Here is an 18,678-nt window from a genome sequence, read left to right as displayed (position 1 = left end):
TTGCTGTTGCCCCACAGCTTACCGATGCTCTCTTCTTTTCTCTCCTCTTGGATTTTTCCTGTTTTGGAGCACTTTTATTCCTATGTCTTCAAGTTCACTGATCTTTTCTTCTGCAGTATCCACTGTGCCATTAATCCTCCTCCACAGGCTTTGCATCTCTATGTTATGGTTTTTCATCTCTAGAAGTTTGACTTTGACTTCCTTGCTGTGGTCTTCTGTGTCTGCACTTAACTTTTGAACATACAGAACAGCATGATAATGGCTGTGTTAACGTCCTCCTCTGCTCATCCCAGTATCTGTGTGACTTGTGGGTCAGTTTTGGTTCTTCTTCTCATTCTGCATCATGTTGCTGCTTCTTTGCACACCTGGCATGTGTGTGTGGATGCCAATGTGAGCCGTGCTGGATGCTGCACACTTCCGTACTCATAAATCCTCTGGAACTTTGCTTTGCAATGGCAGTAATTACTCACGAACAATGAGGTTCACTTGGGTCTTGCTTTACTTTTGGTTAGATGGTTGGGGAACAGTGCTCTAATTATTCTCCAATACTGAGGTTAGGAGTCCTGAGTGCTCTGTCTGTCTCCAGCCTGGGAGTTAAGTGCTTTCTTAGCCATCTCCTCGCTGAGTGTGCATGATCTGTGTGCACTGAACACGTGAAGGCACCTGTCTGTTGAACCCGGGGTTCTCTCTCAGTGGAGCCTCCTCCACTCTGGTATTATGTCCTGTAAACTCCAGCTGCCTTGGTCTCAGCTTCATTTCTTCAACTCAGGTCTGCTGAGCTCTCCCTCAGCTTCCCTGCCCTTTGCTGCAGCCTCCAGTTAGTAAACCGGGGCAGCCAGGGGCTTGTCTTGTTTGCTTTCCATCCCTCCGGGATCACTGTCCTTTGTTTTCTGGCAGCAGTGTCTTGGGACCATCATTTCCTGTATTTTGATGGGGACCTTTGGTTGTTTCAAGCCCAAGGGTCAACTTGTCCCTTTCCCTGTCACTCCATCTTGGCTGGAAGCAAAGTCCCCAATCAGTCTTTCTGCTTCTTGGCTTCTCTGCTGTTCAAATAATCATGTATAAAAACACTGACTGTCAGAGTTTTCTCCAAGGGAGCATTTGCTAAGTGCCAGCACATTGCCTACGTGACCCCAGCTGGTCCTCACAACCACGCACGTTTCCTTAACCTCATCTCATTTGACAGCTGAAAAGTGAGGCCCAGGTTTTTTCTGGTTTGGACCGCAGACAGGCCGGTCAGTTTGAGGCCACGTGCGTCCTTGTTCTCAGTGCCTCACTGAAGAGGTTACCAGGGGCTGCCTGGCCCACGCAGTGTCCTGGCCCCTTGTTCCTCGAAGAGCAGCTCACACTTGCAGCCTGGATCTCACGGGGCCCGTGCCCCTGTGCAATCCCTGTGCTGGCTGTCAGCTGCGTGTGCACCTGGTTCTCATCCTGCCACTTGGCTTCTGAGTGGGACGGGCCATGGGATGGCCACTGGGCAGGGAAGTCGTCAGAATCACCCGGGCATTCTGATCCCGAGTCCAGGCCTCCTCTGCAGACTCAGGACCACCTGGCTGGCAGGGGTGACGGTGAGGTCCAGGACCCGGAGAGAAGGTGCTTAGCCTTCACTGTGCTTGAAGATCCTGATTCTAGCCATCTGTTCTCCTGTGGGTCAGCATCAGGACCATTTTCTAAGTAAAGCCCGGCTTCCAGATAATTCTTCAGAAAACTCAAGTCTGAATTTACTGATTTCCTGACACAAAGTTGGCCCAGCACCATCAGGGATGCAGAGCACAGCCCCGACAGAACCAGGCGCCTCTCGCCGGACTTGGGAGCAGACGTGCACCAGGCGGCCCACCTGCCTGCCCTGGCTTGGCCCGAGAGGCTGCGTGGCCGGGAAGGGACCGACCGCCATGCTGTGAGATGACTTGCCTGGTGGGCCCAGGGCACATTGAAGACCCCTTCTGGCTTCAGTGCTTCGTCACTGCCCACTTCAGGAGAGGGGTCCTCAGAGCGGAAAGGAAGGTGGAAGTCAGAAGGAACAGGCTGGGTAAGTCAGGATCATTTGGTATCCAATGCGTGTTCATTTATTTTACACTTACAAAAGAAATCGCCCACCCTCTGCCCCATCCCCCCAAAACAGTCTCTTTTTACAAACATTTAAAAATTAAAAGCAAATGAAGATAGACAAGTTAATTTCGGTACAATTATTTTTCAATGTAGCTGTCATAATTAGAGTTTAAATTTCCTACAAGTGACCAATGTCCAAGTGACTTATAGGGAAATCCTGATTATTGGCCAAAAGGAAAATTCCATATTACAAGTTAGTAAACTCTAGTACAAAAATAGTCCGTGTGTTGGAACAGCCTTTCCTCTTACATAGGTCTCGGGGGGCATGCTGACCGCGCAGTGTGCCTCTGTCCCAGGGTTCTCGCCCTCACGATGGCTCACTTGTCACAGCGGAAGCAGCACGCACCCAACACCGGCGGGGCTCACGGCCACCCCAGGCCATGCCGAGCGGGCAGACTGGGAGCGCCTCACGGGCCCCAGGGGCGCAGAGCAGAGCGCCAGCCCCAGCCATGCACTGCTTCCTGGAGGCAGCCGCTTCGCGGGCAGAGCTGTGCCTGCAGAGGGATCTATGGGCCCAGGGCCCAGGGCGGCACCGGTGCAGGACAGCCTGCCTCCTGCCGGCATCTCCTCACCCACGGTAGCCCGACGAGGAGGGGTGGTCCTGCCCCTGCGGCAACTGGGGCGGCTCTGGCGGGCTATTTGTCCCTCAGGATGTCCAGCTGCTCCTGACACTCGGTGAACAGGCGCTGGAAGCGGAGATTCTGCCCGATGACTGGCAGCAGCTCCTTCAGCAGCTCCCTCTTCCGCAGACCCTGTGGACATGGGGGACAGCTGAGTGCAAGTGACAGCGAGGACACCTAGACTGCAGGCCAACAAAGACCCGCTTGCTGCCTGCCCCCCAGCATCCAGAGACACTGGAGCTGGATGAGAACTGCTCTCTGTGTTGGGAGGCGTGGGATAGCCACCAGCGGAGTGGGGCACGTGGAGCGCAGCAGGGGACGCAGCACCAGGACAGGGACCCAGGTAGGCTCTGCTCTCTGGGTCCCCTCAGTCTGTTGGCACAGCCACCGCTGGCCTTTGGCTGCACTGGTTGGTGCCAAAGTAGCTTGGCCTCCCAGAGCAGGCTGGAAGAAGGGCAGCGGGCAGAGGGACAGGCAGATGGCCATCCCGGACGGGCCTCTCCCTCACAGGGCTGCTCTCTGGGGGTGAGGAGGTGCCTGGGCGGCAGTGCTGGGGCCTCTGCCCCCGGCTCCTGCCGACACCTCCTCCACCCCTGGAGCACAGGCAGCGTGCACCACCGGGCGGCGTCTCCCCGCACAGACCCCGAGGAGCACAGCTGCTGCAAAGGGAAAACCGCCAACACTGGGCACCGCGGGGAGGGCCGGGGTACTGCAGCAGGTGTGCTGACAAGGTGATAGATGTGGGAAGAACTGAGTGTAGGCAGTAAGTCTGAGTAGCACAGGGGCTGAAGGAGAGGGATTCACAGGAGACGGGACACTGCCCAAGACCAAGTCAGGGTGAGGTCAGGCGGAGGAGCAGCCCACACTCAGGCCAGGAGAAAGCAGACGGGCCCGACATCTCCACAACAGGTCCCCAGGACACTGTGAAAGGAGAGAAGACATAATGCGGGCAAGGTTCCCATAATTAAAGAAGGACCAAGGGCCTTAGGGTGAAAGGCCTCACCAAGTGCCGATGCGGTAAAGTGCAGAAAGGCTGATAACCAGACACTTTAGAATGAAATAGTCAGAATTTTCAGATATGAGAGACAAATACTGAAAATTTTTGAAGAACAAGAGCATATGACCTACAAAAGCAGACATGACAAAATTCACAACAAAGTGGTGTTTTGAATATACTAGAAAAAAACCTCATTACCTACTTTTTAATCCAGCTGAAGAATTATTCACATAAAAGGCTATAACAAACAACGTCCCTAGGCTGCAAGACCTCAGAAGGTTTGCCACAGGAAAGGTCCACCCTGAAAACGTCTGAGGGAAATACTGTAAGTGAGAAGAAATGAATCCAGACAATGTTAGAGGAGGTGTGGAGAGCAATGAGACCAAGTCTCTTGCTAAAGTTGATGGTGGTCTTAAAAAAAATAAGGAAATGAAAAACATAAATGGTTTGAACTCGACGATGAAAAAACAGACCATCAGATGAGATAAAACAAAAGTCAGCCATATGATGTTGGCACGAAACACAAACACGTAACAGAAAGGCTGAACGTTACAGATGGAGAAAGATATGTTAGTAAATAATAAAAAAAGAGAAAGCCAGTATTTTATAATTATCAGAGAAAGCAGCCTTTGAGACAAAATCCATCTTGGGAGAAAGAGTCAGAAGAGAGGACAGAGCGGCCCTCACAGCGAGGTGTCCATGTAAGTCAGTCAGTGAGGGCCAGCAAGGCACAGCCTCCGGGTTCCGGTGACTCAGCCTGCACGCTCAGCAAGCGTGACCTCCTGGACGTGCGCAGACAGGGCGGGGCGCCCGCGGCTGGAGGACGCGCTCTTCCCTGGCCTACACGAGGACGGGAGAAGCTGCTCTAACAGCAGAACCCAACAGAGCAGCAGGCGTCGCGGGGATCATGGGCTGGCATGGGCCACAGTCAGCCGGCCGTCTGTTTTAACAGGAGGAAAACAGGAAGCAGCTCCTGTTAGAGAACCTGAAAGAATTGCAGCCAGTGACCCTGGTGTCCAACCAAGTCTGTGGGGAGGGAGGAAGGCAGGAAAAAGATGACTGACTGAGAATATTCGATAGAGAAGAGGAATAAAGACAAAAGCCAGTTTTTGGAAGAGACTAAAAAGACACAGCTCTTGCAAGATTCATCAAGAAAGGGCAACAGCAAGTGTGAACAGACCTGTAACTAGCAAGGAGCCTGGACCAGCAACCAGACACAGCCCAACAAAGAAAAGCCTAGGACCGACCAGATGGCTTCGCCGGTGAATTTTATCAAACATTTGAAGAACAATTAACAACAATACTCCACGTACTCTTTCTAAAGAGCTGAAGAGGAGAGTGCATGTTCAGATTCATTCTACGAGGCCAGCATTACCCTGATGTCAAAGCCAGACAAAGACACCAAGAAAAGAAAACAGACCAATGTCCCTTGTGAACATTGATGCAAAAATCCTGAACCAAATACTAGGGAACAGAAATTAAAAGCAAATTGAAACCAGTTTGTGATTTATTCCTGGAATGCAAGAGTGATTCAAGAAACTAAAATCAATCAATGTACTACACCACATTAATAGAATGAAGGAAAAAAAAAACACAGATCATCTCAATCAATGCAGAAAAAGCATTTGACAAAATTCAACACCCTTTTACTACTGAAACTCTTAAGAAACTGGTAATAGAAGGAAATTATCTCAATAAAAATTAAGGCCATATGTGAAAAGCCCACAGCTAGCATCATTCTCAATGGTGAAAGACTGAAAGCTTTTGCTCTAAGGTCAGGAACGAGGCAAGGATGCCTTGTTTTGACCACTTCCATTCAACATAGTACTAAAGAGTCCTAGACAAAGCAATGAGCAAGAAAAAGAAATAAAAGGCACCCAAACTGGAAAAGAAGTAGTAAACATATCTGTTTGTAGACAACAGAATTTTATACGTAAAAAACCCTAATGATTCCACCAAAAAAAAAAAAAGTTTGAATAAATGAATTTAGTAAATTTGCAGAATATGAAATCAACACACACAAATCAGTTGGATTTTTATATACTAACAACGAACAATCTGAAAAAGAATAAAGAAAATAATTTCACAAGTGGAAAAAAATAGTCTCCCAGAAAAAATGAAGTCTGCCTTCCATCCTCCTCCTTTGAACTGGACATGAAAGCCACCTTATGACCGTGAAGGGAATGGCCAAGAGGATCACAGAGATGGAGGCCACCTCTCACCTCCAAAGGACCCGCTCTGGAGGACAAACCAGAACCACTTCAGCCACCGTTAGGGGACATCACGCACCTACAGCTGAGAGCGTCTGTCATGGGTACTGGGATGTGAGCGGACCAATGACTGCAGGTAGTCTATCTACAGAAGGGGGATGCAGGCAGGGCCACAACGCTGTGCTCCCGGGAAGGTGGCCACAGGCTCTCTGGGAAAAGCCCTGCTGAGGGGTCCCACTTGGTGTTGGCATTAACAGCAGCAGCAGGAGGGAGCGGGAGGGTGAATGGCTGAGAACTGGCGGCTTGTCTGTGCCTTGTCCCCTGCGCCCCCTCCGTGTGCGCAGCTCTGGCAAACGTCTTGGCCTAAGGCTCCCCGAGTGGCAGCTGGGACTCAAGAGTGAAACCCCACAACCTGGCTGGGGGATGCTCTGCGGGGCACATGCCTACCTCCTGCTCATCGAGCAGATGGCATGTCAGGCTGCCCGGAGGGGAGGTGTGCTTGGAAACAGCTCCATCACTGCAGGTGATTCAGAACCACCCTTCCCAGTGAGGATGGGGGGACAAAGCTGGACAAAAGGAGGCAAATCGTAGAGAGCCAATGTGCTGGGATGAAGGGCGGGGCCAGGGTGTGGGGGAGGGAGACATGCGGAGAGACACCTTTGCCTTGGGAGCAAGCACTAACACGAGAGAGACCAAGTGACCTTGTCAGGCTTGAGAGCTGGCGGGGGGTGGGGTGGGGTGGGGGTGGTGCAAAGCAGGGCCCTGAGGCCCATGAAAAGTGGGGGTCCTTTCTTGGTGCTGGTATCCCAAAGGGATGCACCCTAGAAGAAGTGTGAACTGGCAGTAAACCAGTCTCTGCACCAGCTGGTGCTCAGTGTGGAAAGTTCCCAGGCAGCCAGGAAACCTCCCTCCCTGAACTGGGCGGAAGAGACCCTGTAGCGCTGGGGCCTTAAGAGCTGGCACGGCAGCAAATACAAGTGTGCCGTGGACACGGTGACGTCCCCTGAGGCTCAAGCCGCTCCCACAAGTAGTTTTTCTAACACCACGTCCAGCAGACAGGTGAAAATAACCAGGCCACAAGGAGATAAGATCACACGAATAAGAACTGGCAGAAACATTTACAGGCAAAGGGCTCCTGATACTAAGCCATCAGACACAACTTTAAAATAAAACAACTAAGTTTACTGTGCTCAAAGGAAAAAAAATTGGGGGGGGAATTAAAACTGTAAAAATTGATACAGCCGATTTTAAAAAGGGAGGTCATGGCATCTCTCTGATGATGAAAAAAAAGAAAGGGAAGACAGAATCAGAGAAGAACCAAGTCCACAGAATGACAGATACTGAACCTTCAAAGCACTAAGGGAGGACCCAAAAGAATTCAAGCAACAGAAATCAGATTTGCTACAGGTTTTAGCAACAGCAGCAAACACTGAAAGTCTGTGGCACAACACCTTCAACTGTCCAAAGGGAACTGGCTTGAACTTAGGATGCTATGAACCAACCAAATAAAGATCTATTGCATTAAAACAGAAATGGAATAAAAATTCCGGAGTCCAAGGACACACCATGGCCTTCAGCATTCTCCCAGGACTAAGTGCCAGTCCTTCCGGCCTCATCTGTCTTACCTGTCCTCCCATGGCCTTTGCTCAGCTGTTCCTTTTACACTGCAGGCCTCACACCTCAGGGCCTTTGTACCTGCTGTTCCCTCTGCCGGACGTTCATCCCCAGATACCTGCCCACACCTCTGCTCAATCCAGCTGGACATCCGTGATCGCCCAACATAACACTTGCTTGTGTGCTGCAGCCCCTGCCCTCTTCCCGCCCCACACGGTAGCTGTACCTGCTCCCCTCAGGAAGCGGGGCCCCAGGCCTAGACCTCTCCCAGCAGCTGCTCAAGGACCAAATGGAGCTGTGGTGCCACCCCTGGATCCACCCCCACAACTGGCTTCTTTAACACGTCAACCACCACACCCGTGTCCCCAAATGTGAGCCAGAAATCCCATCTGTGAGGCTTCATTACATTCCTTATTCTTGTCTCTCACTGCTCCACCGCCACCCACCCACTCCTGTTGGTTCTGTTTCCAAAATGTACCTTGAATTGGTTTCTCTTCCCCCTTCCATGGCCACCACATGGACCCAAGTCACCTTCAGCCACTGCCAGGACCACCACAAACCAAGTCCTGACCCTCCTGCAGCGTCAGTTCACGTCACCTCTGTGCAAACTCCTCCAGAAGCTCCCGCCACCCTGGACTACACTGCCAGGTCCTCCCAAGGCCCCTGCCCTCCTACTTCAGGTCACACCTCCCTTGGGTCGATGATGTTCCAGCCACAGCAGCCTCTGCATCTGCTGTCACCTCTACCAAGGGCTGCCTAGGTCTCTCCTTGGTTTCATCTGGAAAGCCCTCCTCCCTGGAGGCAGGTGGAGGGCAGTGGGAGCTGTTGGAGGAGTGGGGAGCCCTCCCCGCCCCCCAGCACACCTGTCTTGCTGCTCTGCTCAGCAGAAGCCCCCGTCGACAGCTATCCTATTGACTGAACTGCTTCCGTGCTGAGGCTGGGGCCCATGGCAGAGCTGCAAAGCTAACGGGGAAGGGTTTCAAAGCACTCGGGCAGCCTGCTACATCTCCACCTGCACTTCCCAAGAGAGAATTCTTGTGGCAAGAAGGAAAGGAGCACCTACCACCACTGTGGACTCCCACTGGCTTCCAGTGGAGCAGTGAACCGGACCCAGTAAGTCCTTGCATATTTCTCGGAGTCGGTATTCAAACCCTAATTACAGGAACAAACAAAATAAAAACAAAACAGAAATAGGAACACATTACAAAAAAGAAATAAAACACCAAGGACATGCTACGCTGCACAACACAGAATGAACAAATGCTGTCTCTGCTGCCTGTGTCTCAGTTTAGGGCGCCGAGGCCTGGAGGACAGGTTCTCACCACTCACCCCGCTCCCCAACCACACATGTAGTGGCGCAAGGGCAGGTAAGAGTGGCAGTGGGGACAGGCCCCAGGGGATGGACAGTGCGGGGCGCTGTGGCAGGAGAGGAGGGCAGCAGGGTCTGTCTGGGAGAAGGCATCTTGGCAGGAGGTGGAATGGAAGAGCAGGGTGAGGGGGCAGCCCCCAGAGAAGAGGTGGCGGGGGAAGGGGAGTTTGCACCCAGAAGGGGGCTTGGGCTACGGGCACTGCCAGGGCAGAGCCTGGGGTCTGTTGGCACTGGGGCAGCTGAGGCCCAGAGGATGGATAAATCACCCCAAGGTGAGGGTGGAGAAGGATGGTTGAAGATGGACCTGAGGACTTCGGGACGAGAGCAGGGCCTCCCTTCCAAGCCTGAGAACTCCTTCTCTGGCAGAGGACGCCAGGGATGGCGGGGAAGAGAACCCCTGCATGGACCTGGGGTAGATGTGTGAAGAGGAGGTGACCCCACATCGTGCAGCCCAGATGACACCCAGGATGAAGCAAACCGGCGGAAGCGGAGGCAAAGTTTCCCCGGGAAAGCGGAGGAGGCCTGGACGTGGCCGAGTCTGCACCGAACTCATCCCTGGGCTCCGTGGAGGAGGAGGTCTGGCCACCTGACTCGTGAGCTCTCGGAGTCACACCCTTAGGAGTTTGGCACGTTTTTCTCTGGCTGTTCTATACTTAATTTGTTTTCTCTAAACCGTAAAACGGAAGGTGTCGACAGCACAGCCTGAAGGCAGGAAAGGCTGTGGGGGGCCTGCTCTGTGCCCAGGCCAGAGGCTGCATGGAGACACAGGGGAGCTGGGGAGGCCCTGGAGGCCAAGCCCAAGTGGAAGACGGCTGGTAAGGCCAGACCCCAAGCGGGCCTCAAAGCGGGATTAGAGGCCGCAGGTCACCCCCGAGAACAGGACGGCCACCTCCTCCAACACCTTGCTTCCTGCTGACCAGCAGAGGAGGTGGGGGTGCGGGTGGGAGGGATACCGGGAGGCGGCACAGGGGCTAAGAGCGCCGGCAGGGAAAGCATGGCTGGGGGCCATGGTGCAATGCCAGACACAGGCTGACTCTTCCAGGCCAGGAGGGGCTCAGAGGAGGGAGAGGCACAGGCCTGGATGTGGGCAGAAGGCGCCGTCCACTGATGCTGCCAGGGGTAACGGGCGCAAGCTGAGCTCACGCCTGTGCCTTCTGGGAGGGTTTTCCACGTACCCTCTTCTCCTACCCCCTTCTGCTGCCAAGCCTCCTGTCTTCAGGGGCTACCCCTCTTGGCCCCAGTGGGGCTGGATGCTTGCTGAGCTGCCCACTTTGCTGACGGGGGTGGGAGGCCAGGGCTCCTGGGGGTGACCGTGGGAGACCAGGGGTGGGAGCACAGAGACCTGGGTCATGCACCTCGGCCGGACTCATGGGCCTTCAGAAGGGTCGTGCCGGGGCAGGGACTGAGCCGTGCCGGGAGGGTAGAGGGGCGCTGGGAACCTCACCTTCGTTCACGAGGTACCGTGCGTAGAGCAGAAGCCAGTGGCGGTACTCATGGCTGGACTGCAGGGTGAGCGCTGCGGCGACCTGGCTCTCCAGGTAGGCCAGGGTGGTCTCCTGCTGCACCACGTGAGGCACGGAGAAGAGTCGGGCCGCCTGCCGCCCCGAACTGCAGAGGACAGCAGAGCACAGGTCACATGGCTGCCACCATGTACCTGGCACCAGCAGGAAGCCAGCAGCAGGGCAGGCATCAGACTCCAACCCCGGCCCAACTGAGCTGGAGCCCCACCTCTGGGCCTCCTGGCCGCTCTGCTCCCCATCTAGCCCCTGGGGGGATAGGCCAGCAGCCCACTCCCCGACCCAAGACACCACCCAACATGAGGATAGAGGACCTGCAGACCCACAGACTGCCACCTGGGCCCCCAAGTGAGAGGCTGGCGCCCAGCATCCTAGACAGCGCCCGACACTTGGTGCCTCTGGGGTGCCCGTGCAGAGGGCCACTGGGCCCCGAAGATGGGCAGTCTGAGGCGGGCCTGGGTGGGGCTGTGTGCACAACCTGTACCCCTTGCTTGGGTCACCTACGTGGAGGCGCGTCCCTGGACTGTGGCTAAGGGTCCTGAGCACAGCATGGCGTCCTGGGGGTGCAGGCTGCTCCTGAAGTCTGCACACTGGGCCAGGGAGTCCTGCTTGTCGGAAACCAGGTTCCTGGGTGGGGCAGAGAAAGTGCAGAGCTCAAGAGAACTAGGAGTTCCAACAGAGGAGGCTGAGCACCCCCACGTGCCCACCTCAGGGCTCCCTAGGGCAGCATTCTTGATTAGGACTCTAATGACACTGCAGGGCACTGACGCTGCTGCCGCGACCACTCGGGCCAGGCTTGGGTCCTGGGGCCGGGACCGTGCAAGGGGATGTTCTTCCCTGAGCTCCCCCGGCAGCCCAGCCGTCAGACCTGCACTTTCTCTGGCCCCTCACGTCTCTGTTGAGAAAACATTCTTCACGTGGTTTACAGACAGCCTGGTGCCTTTGTGCAAGCGTCCGAGATGCAGAGTCAGCATTCCCCTTCCTAAATAACCAGCTTGTTTCCATTATACCAATCACATATAATACACGGCACTTTATAGCTGGCAAGAGCAGGGAGTAGGGATTTTTAGTTTCCTAGCCCAAGAAAAAGATCTTAGTGTGAGGATAAACTTCTGTCTGGCAGCTCTTAACAGAAAAGGGCTGGAGAGGGACAAGCTTGCGCCTGGAGGACCACAGGTACACCCTTCTGGGTCTGAGTGAGGGTCTCTGATGTGTAGAGATTTCCTAAACACAGAAAAGGGCCCCACATTCCAAAATGAGCAGAAACACGGTGCAGACACTCAGATCACCACAGACATGGTGAGTGACATTGCCCCCGGCTCCTCCTGAGCTACAGAACTTGACCAGGGCTGGCGGGACTGCCGTGAAGCTGACCCGCTGATGGCTGAGGAGGCTGGGCTGGGAGCATCTACTGAGAACCATGACAGCCTTCCGATGCCTATTCCACAGAGGGACCCGGAGAACATGCAAGGAAGGGAGGCCCCCACCATGCAGGGTCTGAGGTGAAGGGGCTGCGGGCCAGCTGCCGGCGGGGAGGGGCGTGGGCTGCACTGGTGGGTTTGAGCTCGGCCTCCTCCAGCAGACAGGGCCCGGGGCTGTCACTGCCAGTCCACTCCAGGGCCCAGCTCCCAGGAGGAGAGGCCAGGCAAGGGCCTCTGCTCGCTGCTCTGGGCTCCAGTTGAGACGGACACCCCATGGGGCAGGGCCAGGGCGGCAGGCTTACCACGTAGACAGTGACGGATTGAAGCAGTAGGCCTTCCCATCGGACAGGTTCATCACAGGGATCCCGTGCTGCGTCAGCAAGATCTGTGACACCGTCATATCACTCCCTGGGGAGACACCCGCAAGTGGGTTTCATGGCGTCATCCCGGCTTGAGCTTGCACGCATGGGGGGCAGGAGGGTGTCTGAGCCGCTGCTCCGCTCTGCCAGCTGAGCTCACTGCCACCCTCTCCTCCCAAGCCTGCCCCAGGGCCTGGCTTCCACCTTGCTGAGCGGGGCCCTTCGCGCCAGACCTGGACTTGGGCTGCCCTGCCCCCGGCTCACCTGCCAAGATGGAGTGCAGAGACTCCTCCTTCACCACCACCACCTGCCTGTGAACATCCCTAGGAGGGAGACAGGGCTAGGGTGAGGGTGCACCAGAGCGGGCCTCTGAGCTCAGACCCCACCGCATGGGCCCTGGGCCAGTCCCTGCCTGGCCTCCCCCAAGAGGGGCTCTGGCCACAAGTGGCTTCCACACCCCCAGGCCTCTGCGAGAGTCCAGGGCAGAGCCCAGAGCCGTGGGCTCGGCCCCAAAGCCACACTGACTCAGGAGCAGCAAGGCCCTAAGATCCCATTTCTGAGGTGGGCACATGCGATCAGGCCCTGTGACCTCATGTGGTTTGCTCCTGTAGGGACAATGCGGGGCAGGCCGCCCACCCCCACTTCTGCCACCCACAAGCAACGGCCAGGCACTCTGGGCCTCCTTGGTGTTAAGACCCCCAGGCGCGTCCCCGCAGCGAGGGGGACCTGCGCAGCCCCCTCTGCCTGCCTGGAGCCTCTCACCAGACAGACAGCGTGGCCGCAGCAGTGAGCGCCATGACGTAGGAGCCGGTGCAGTGCAGAGTGGAGATCGGGGACGGCAGGAGGATGGGAGGGAGCAGGCGGCGACCGCAAGCGGAGAACACGGACAGCGTCCTCTTTTCACAGGCCACACACACCACGTCACTGAGGGCAGACAGGGGACACTGTCATGGGGGTTGGGGCTGGGACAACCCCGAAGGGGTCAAGCTTCCCTCTGCCAGGACCTGCCCGGGGGACCCCCGCTGGGATGCTCACCTTTCCTGAGCTCAACTGACCCAGTGGGGCGGGCATTCGGAGCACCAGCGCCCCCAACAGTGTGCTGGGTCACACACCTCAGTGCCGGGCGCAGCCACAGCACCCCCTTGACAATCTCCTGCTAAGACTCACCAGGCCAACCCGAGAAGGGCTTGGCTGAGACAGGAAAGTCCCACTGCTGAGCTCAGGAGGCCAAGACCAGGGTGGGAGAGACGGTCACTCACTGAGCAAAGAACGCTCCACTCTGAGTGTGGGTGCCATCAAGGATCCCTGCCTGAGCGGCCACCAGGCCCTTTGGGTGTGCCCAGCACAAGCAGGCTGCTGCCTTCCCAGTGGACCCCCGCAAGGCCCCCACCACAGACCCCCAGAAGTGGCAGCAGATGTGCAGACTGCTGGACGGTGCCCAGAGCACTGCTGTTCACTCAGCCGGTGCCTGTGTTCTGCGCGGGCAGCAGGCTCACAGCAAGGTCAGGTAAGGAAGCTCTGCTGGCTGCCTGTCCTCGGGGTGGGAGGCTGTGCCCACACACCTTGGCCCCCAGCTGGGGCGTACCAATGGCCTCAGGACCAGGGACAGGAGTGAGGACAGAAGGGTGGCTCCTTCCTGGTACCACACACTCACTCAAGGCCAAGTCCGCAGACACTTGTGGAAGCGTTTCACACGCAGCCCTGTGATAACTGATTCGGGGTCTAATGGAAACGACCATCTCTGCAAAACCGTCGTGAGAGCATGGAGCACACGGGCCCCACCGGGGCTGTCCACCCCTGGGCTCCAGAGGAAAACGCTTATCCTCTTCCCAGACCGAGGGAACGCATGGCATAGAGGTCCATGGGAAGACACTGGGTGACAAACCACCGAATTAAGATCTCCACTCAGAGGGCAGAATATAGAAAGGGCTGGCCTGGGGACTTGGGGGACAGTCAGAAGTCCGTGCCAACTTCCCTGGATGAAAACCTGGGGTACAGAGAAAAAGCCAGCCCAGGTCAGAGAAAGCCAGGCAGAGTCCAGGCTGGAAACAGGGACCTCGTAGATCTGGCCAGTGTGGGGATCAGAACACGCCCAGGGGAAATCCTGGCTTAGGTGACCATCTAGAACATGGAGGGGACGGTGCCACCTCTGCGGGGCATCGCAAGGACCCAGATGACACGCGCACAACCTCGGCCCGGAGCAAGGCCGGGCGCAGGCCTCCCGTGGGCAGCACCCCTCAGAAGGGCACCTCCCGGGACGGCATGGCTGGGGCAGGCTGGGCAAAGACCCTGCTCTCACCAACTGCCAGCAGCGGTGAGAATCCGGCTGGTGAGCACCGTCTCCCACTCCTTCCCTTCCCGGTTACACTTCAAGCGGCTCAGCTTCAGTCCCCCGACAGCCGTCACGTCGTTCTCCACCTCGATGTACATGGAGGGGTCAGAGCTTACCTGGGAGGGGAAAGCAGACAGAATGTCTTCAGGCAACGCGGGCCCCTCGGATGTGGGCCAAGGATGGGGAAAGGACACGAAGAGGCAGAGCGAGCCGGCTGGCTGGCAGGAGGGTGGAGGTGTGGGCGGTCAGAGGAGGCAGGAGGGCCAGAGGTCCCAGCGTACAGCCTGGGGCACTTGGGTAGGGACCATGCTGGGAGCTGGTTCCCACCCTGTACTCCGTGCTGCAGGGCAGAGAATCAGTATCACAGCTGAAGATCCCACAGCCTCCAGATCCCCCACTTCCCCTCATAAGGGAGGAGGCACAGAAGGCAAGCAACGCGTCCAGGGCACATGCACGTGAGCACCCTAGCCTGTGGGGCGAGCGCGGGGAGACACAGGTCTCCTGCCTCCTAACTGAAGGTCTTCAGGGACCTTCAGAACAGTCTGTGTGGGAGCTTGGAGGGAGGTCTGGAAAGCCGAGGCTCGCCAGTTCCCCAGGTGGGCACCTCAACGTGCTCCTTGGGTCCCACGTCACAAGTGTCCCCAGGAGAGCGTGGGGAGATGGGCCCAGGCAGCGCCTGGCTCCACACGGGCTCGGCCTCACACGTTGTGTCCATGGCGCTGATGAACAGGTGCTCTATGCGGAGAACCAGGCGAGCAGTCTGCCTTCATGGCCATGAGCAGATGAGTGGGGGCGGAGGGCCCAGGCACACCTGCAGGCCCCCAGAAGCCAAGAACGGCCCCAAGCAGCACTCAGCAGGGGGTCCCAGATGAGTCCGGGAGGGGGATTTGTGTGACAAGAAGAAGCCAGGTGGCTCCACCCTTAGGCCCAGAAGGACTTATGGCAGGGAGCCAACCCCTGCCCTCTGGCCCCGCTGAGGACCAGCCTGGGCTGGGGCAGGACACGGCCCACCTGCACATGGAGTCCTGCAAGGATACGAAACTGAGCTGTGGAACAGGACGTGGGTGATGGCGTGCACAGGCCTGGCACAGGTGCTGGGCTCAGTGCCCAGAGCGCCTCTTGGCATGAAGGACTATTTGCTCTAGATCTGGGTTTCCAATAAACATGTGGCCACACACTTCGCCCCAGAGCTCAGATGGCCCTGATGACGACCCCATACTGTGCGCTGGGAAGCTGGCACAGACCACTACAGTGCAGCGGGCACTGGGCCCAGGGCGAGTGTGGAGATCGAGCCCCCAGGAGAAGGGATGCCCGGACTGGAGCTTGACAGAGCTGGGCTCCCAGAAGGTGGCAGCAGGGACTCGGAGGGCAGAGCCCTGGAGGAGAGAGAGATGTGTAGGGTGGTGAAGTGAGGCCTAGAGAAGAGGCTAGTCATCTTGCTGAGACCAGGTGGGTGGTTTGATCAGCTCCGACTCGCCCGGAAGGTGGTGGAGGGCGCCTGAAAGCAGCCCTGAGTCTGTGACACTCAGAGTTCACTCCGCATGGTGGTGCAGGCTTGGGAGGGAGGGGGCTCACCTGGAGGGTGAACGCTCTCTGCGGGCCGGGCATGGGCAGCTTCAGCGTGGGCGCTGGTATCGACAGACACACGGTATCCTTCTCTGCGGTCAGGGAAGCGGGGGACTGCAAGGGCAGACATCTGTCCCTGAGCCTCCTGGGAGGCGGGGCCCCTGCCCAGGCCTCTCCACCGACTGTGAGGGCCACACCACAGTGCAAATGGATGCCACCTTGCTGCCCGGGTTACGGAGCAGCAGCTGACCCCAGGGGGCCACCAAAGGACTCCGGGAGGGCTGGGAACTGTCCTGGGGCAGGGGGGCCTCCCTCCTCCCCTCGGGCTTGTGTGGGCTCTGGCTCCGAGTGTGGGAGGTGGGCGGAGGCCGCACCTGGACGGACAGAGACATGGGCATGAGCCGCGCGTCCTTCCGAGGCCGCCCCTTCTTCTTCTTCTCCACCGTCTCCACCTCGAGCTCCAGCTTCCGCTTGGACAGTGAGGAGGGCTTGGCCACGGGGACCTTCTCGTCACTGTCACTGCTGCTCTCCAGGACGTCCCGGGGCCTCGGCTCCTTCGCGAGGCCCTGCTCTTTCAACCTGCACACACACAGGCACCCAGGGCTTTAAAACAGCCCAGACGGTCCTTACTCACCCTCCCAAAGTAATGAATTTAAAACGCAGGAGAGGATGCCTGCTTTCTGCTCTAAGACGCAAAGAGCTCAGAAGCTGTGCTTCTCACCCTCAAAGGTGAGAAGTCAACAAGTCTTGGATCCATCAGAGAAGGCCACGGGGAAAAAGGCCACCCTGAACTCTGGAGACACAGGTGAAGACAGAAACCACAGCTCACCTAGAGCAGAAGCCCCTGGAGCCTAACAGGTAGGCAGGCTTAAAAGTTCCCCAACCCATGGCTGGAGGCTGAGAAGCTGGTTTTCGAGTCAGAACTCCAGGGGGCCAGTGGGAGGAGGGCAGCCAGCCTGCATTAGTTTTGTCTCCAGGAGCGCTCCAGGTGATGTGACTTGAGGGCAGGCGATTACCTGACTGCAGTCAACGCCCCCCCGCCCCCCCCCCCCCCCCCCCCGGCGGTGCACTAAGAAACTCTTCTGGAGGGACAGGCCAGGACTCGGGCCCAGCAGTGAAGCAGGAGGCTTCATCATGGGATTATAGTGCTTCTCCTACCCAGTTCTTCGCCTCAGAACCGACGTGTCATCACAACAGTAGGTCACAAGACACAGGCTCTACTTAACAAGGAGTTTCCAGGGAAACTCAAGGAAAAGGAGACAAAAGCAAGGACCCTGGAGGAAATGGGCACCTGAGACACCTAAGGCTGCAGGAGATAGTAACAAGACCCCATTCTTACCCAGGTAAACAAGACCTTTACCCCATAGTTCCTAACACTCACTACATTATGTTCAGCTCTCAACAAAAATTACAAGACATGATAAAAGGCAGAGCAAATCGAACAAAAACCAAAATGAGACACAGCCTCGTAAGACGAAGCAGGATCAGAACCAGAGTCAGACGTGGCAGCAATTTTGGAATTACCAGGCCAGGATTTTTAAATAACTGTGATGAATATGTTAAGGGCTCGAATGGAAACAGTTGGACAGTAAACAAGAACAGATGGGTCTTATAAGCAGACAGGATTTAATAACAATAATGATAATAAAAGCTGAGAATAATAATAATCACAATAACAATTAAGAATTTTTCAAAATGAATGAAAGATACCAAACCACAGATCTGAGTTGCTCAAAGCACAGCAAATAGGGTAAATACCAAAACATCCACACCTGCCTACACATAACATATTCAAACTGCAGAACACTAAAGACAAGTAGAAAGTCTTGAAAGAAGCAGAGGGAAAAAATGCACTTCACTTATTAAGGGACAGACTGAAAATTACATCAGATTTCTCTTTAGACACTATTCAAGCAAAAAATGAGTGACATGAAATACTTAGTGTTAAAAACAAACACACCCACCAAACTAGAATTCTGTATCCAGTGAAATTATGCCTCAAAGTGAAAGAGAAATAAAGACCTTTTCAGACAACAACAAAATGACGCCAGAGGAAATCTGTTGCCAGCAGACCTGTCTTGCAAGAAATGTTAATAGCAGTTCTTCAGAGAATGAAAATGATGCAGGTCAGAAACTCAGATCTGCATGAGGAAAGTGCTAGAGAAAGCATAAATAAATGTAAACACTTTTATTTTTCCTATTCTTAACTAAAAGGTAACTTTTGTTCAAACTAGTAACAGCGACAATGTATTAGGTTGTTAGAGCTTATGAATAAGTGAAATAAATGAACAGTAGCAATGTTATAAGTCATGGAAGGAAGAAGCTGGGAACACTCTAAGGTACCTGCACTATCCTCAGGCAGTATAACATCATTTGAAAGTGTGTTTAGATGAATTATAAATGTTCACTGAATTATACGGCGACCACTAAAAAAATTTTTTTAAAGTAGTATAGTTGATATGCTGAGAGAGATCATGTAAGAGACACATGACCCTACTCTTTATGATGCTCTTAGATACTGCTGAGAAGAACGTGAGAGAGAAGAGAAAACGGAACTGCACCAA

The 18,678-nt window shown here is 55.5% G+C and overlaps 1 protein-coding gene across 6 annotated transcripts in view; it reads right to left on the bottom strand.

Annotated features, from left to right (window-relative positions):
- Window positions 1-2,607: 2,607 nt before the first annotated feature.
- The window catches only part of LOC105095240 (protein HIRA), a 55,825-nt gene continuing 39,754 nt past the window's right edge, over window positions 2,608-18,678 (bottom strand). For all 6 annotated transcript variants that reach the window (XM_031443211.2, XM_031443212.2, XM_031443214.2 and 3 more), the window contains 10 exons: window positions 16,489-16,693; window positions 16,124-16,228; window positions 14,516-14,664; window positions 12,979-13,140; window positions 12,481-12,539; window positions 12,160-12,265; window positions 10,941-11,063; window positions 10,364-10,527; window positions 8,614-8,702; window positions 2,608-2,861 (listed from right to left, as the gene is read on the bottom strand). In XM_031443211.2, the coding sequence (XP_031299071.2) occupies window positions 2,745-2,861; window positions 8,614-8,702; window positions 10,364-10,527; window positions 10,941-11,063; window positions 12,160-12,265; window positions 12,481-12,539; window positions 12,979-13,140; window positions 14,516-14,664; window positions 16,124-16,228; window positions 16,489-16,693 (1,279 nt within the window). In that variant the 3' untranslated portion in view covers window positions 2,608-2,744. The remainder of the gene's footprint in view (window positions 2,862-8,613; window positions 8,703-10,363; window positions 10,528-10,940; window positions 11,064-12,159; window positions 12,266-12,480; window positions 12,540-12,978; window positions 13,141-14,515; window positions 14,665-16,123; window positions 16,229-16,488; window positions 16,694-18,678) is intronic.

This window comes from Camelus dromedarius, chromosome 31, assembly GCF_036321535.1.
Source record: "Camelus dromedarius isolate mCamDro1 chromosome 31, mCamDro1.pat, whole genome shotgun sequence".
Classification (NCBI taxonomy): domain Eukaryota; kingdom Metazoa; phylum Chordata; class Mammalia; order Artiodactyla; family Camelidae; genus Camelus; species Camelus dromedarius.
Note: the sequence above shows the minus strand (reverse complement) of the source record. Positions and strands in the feature narration are given on the sequence as shown.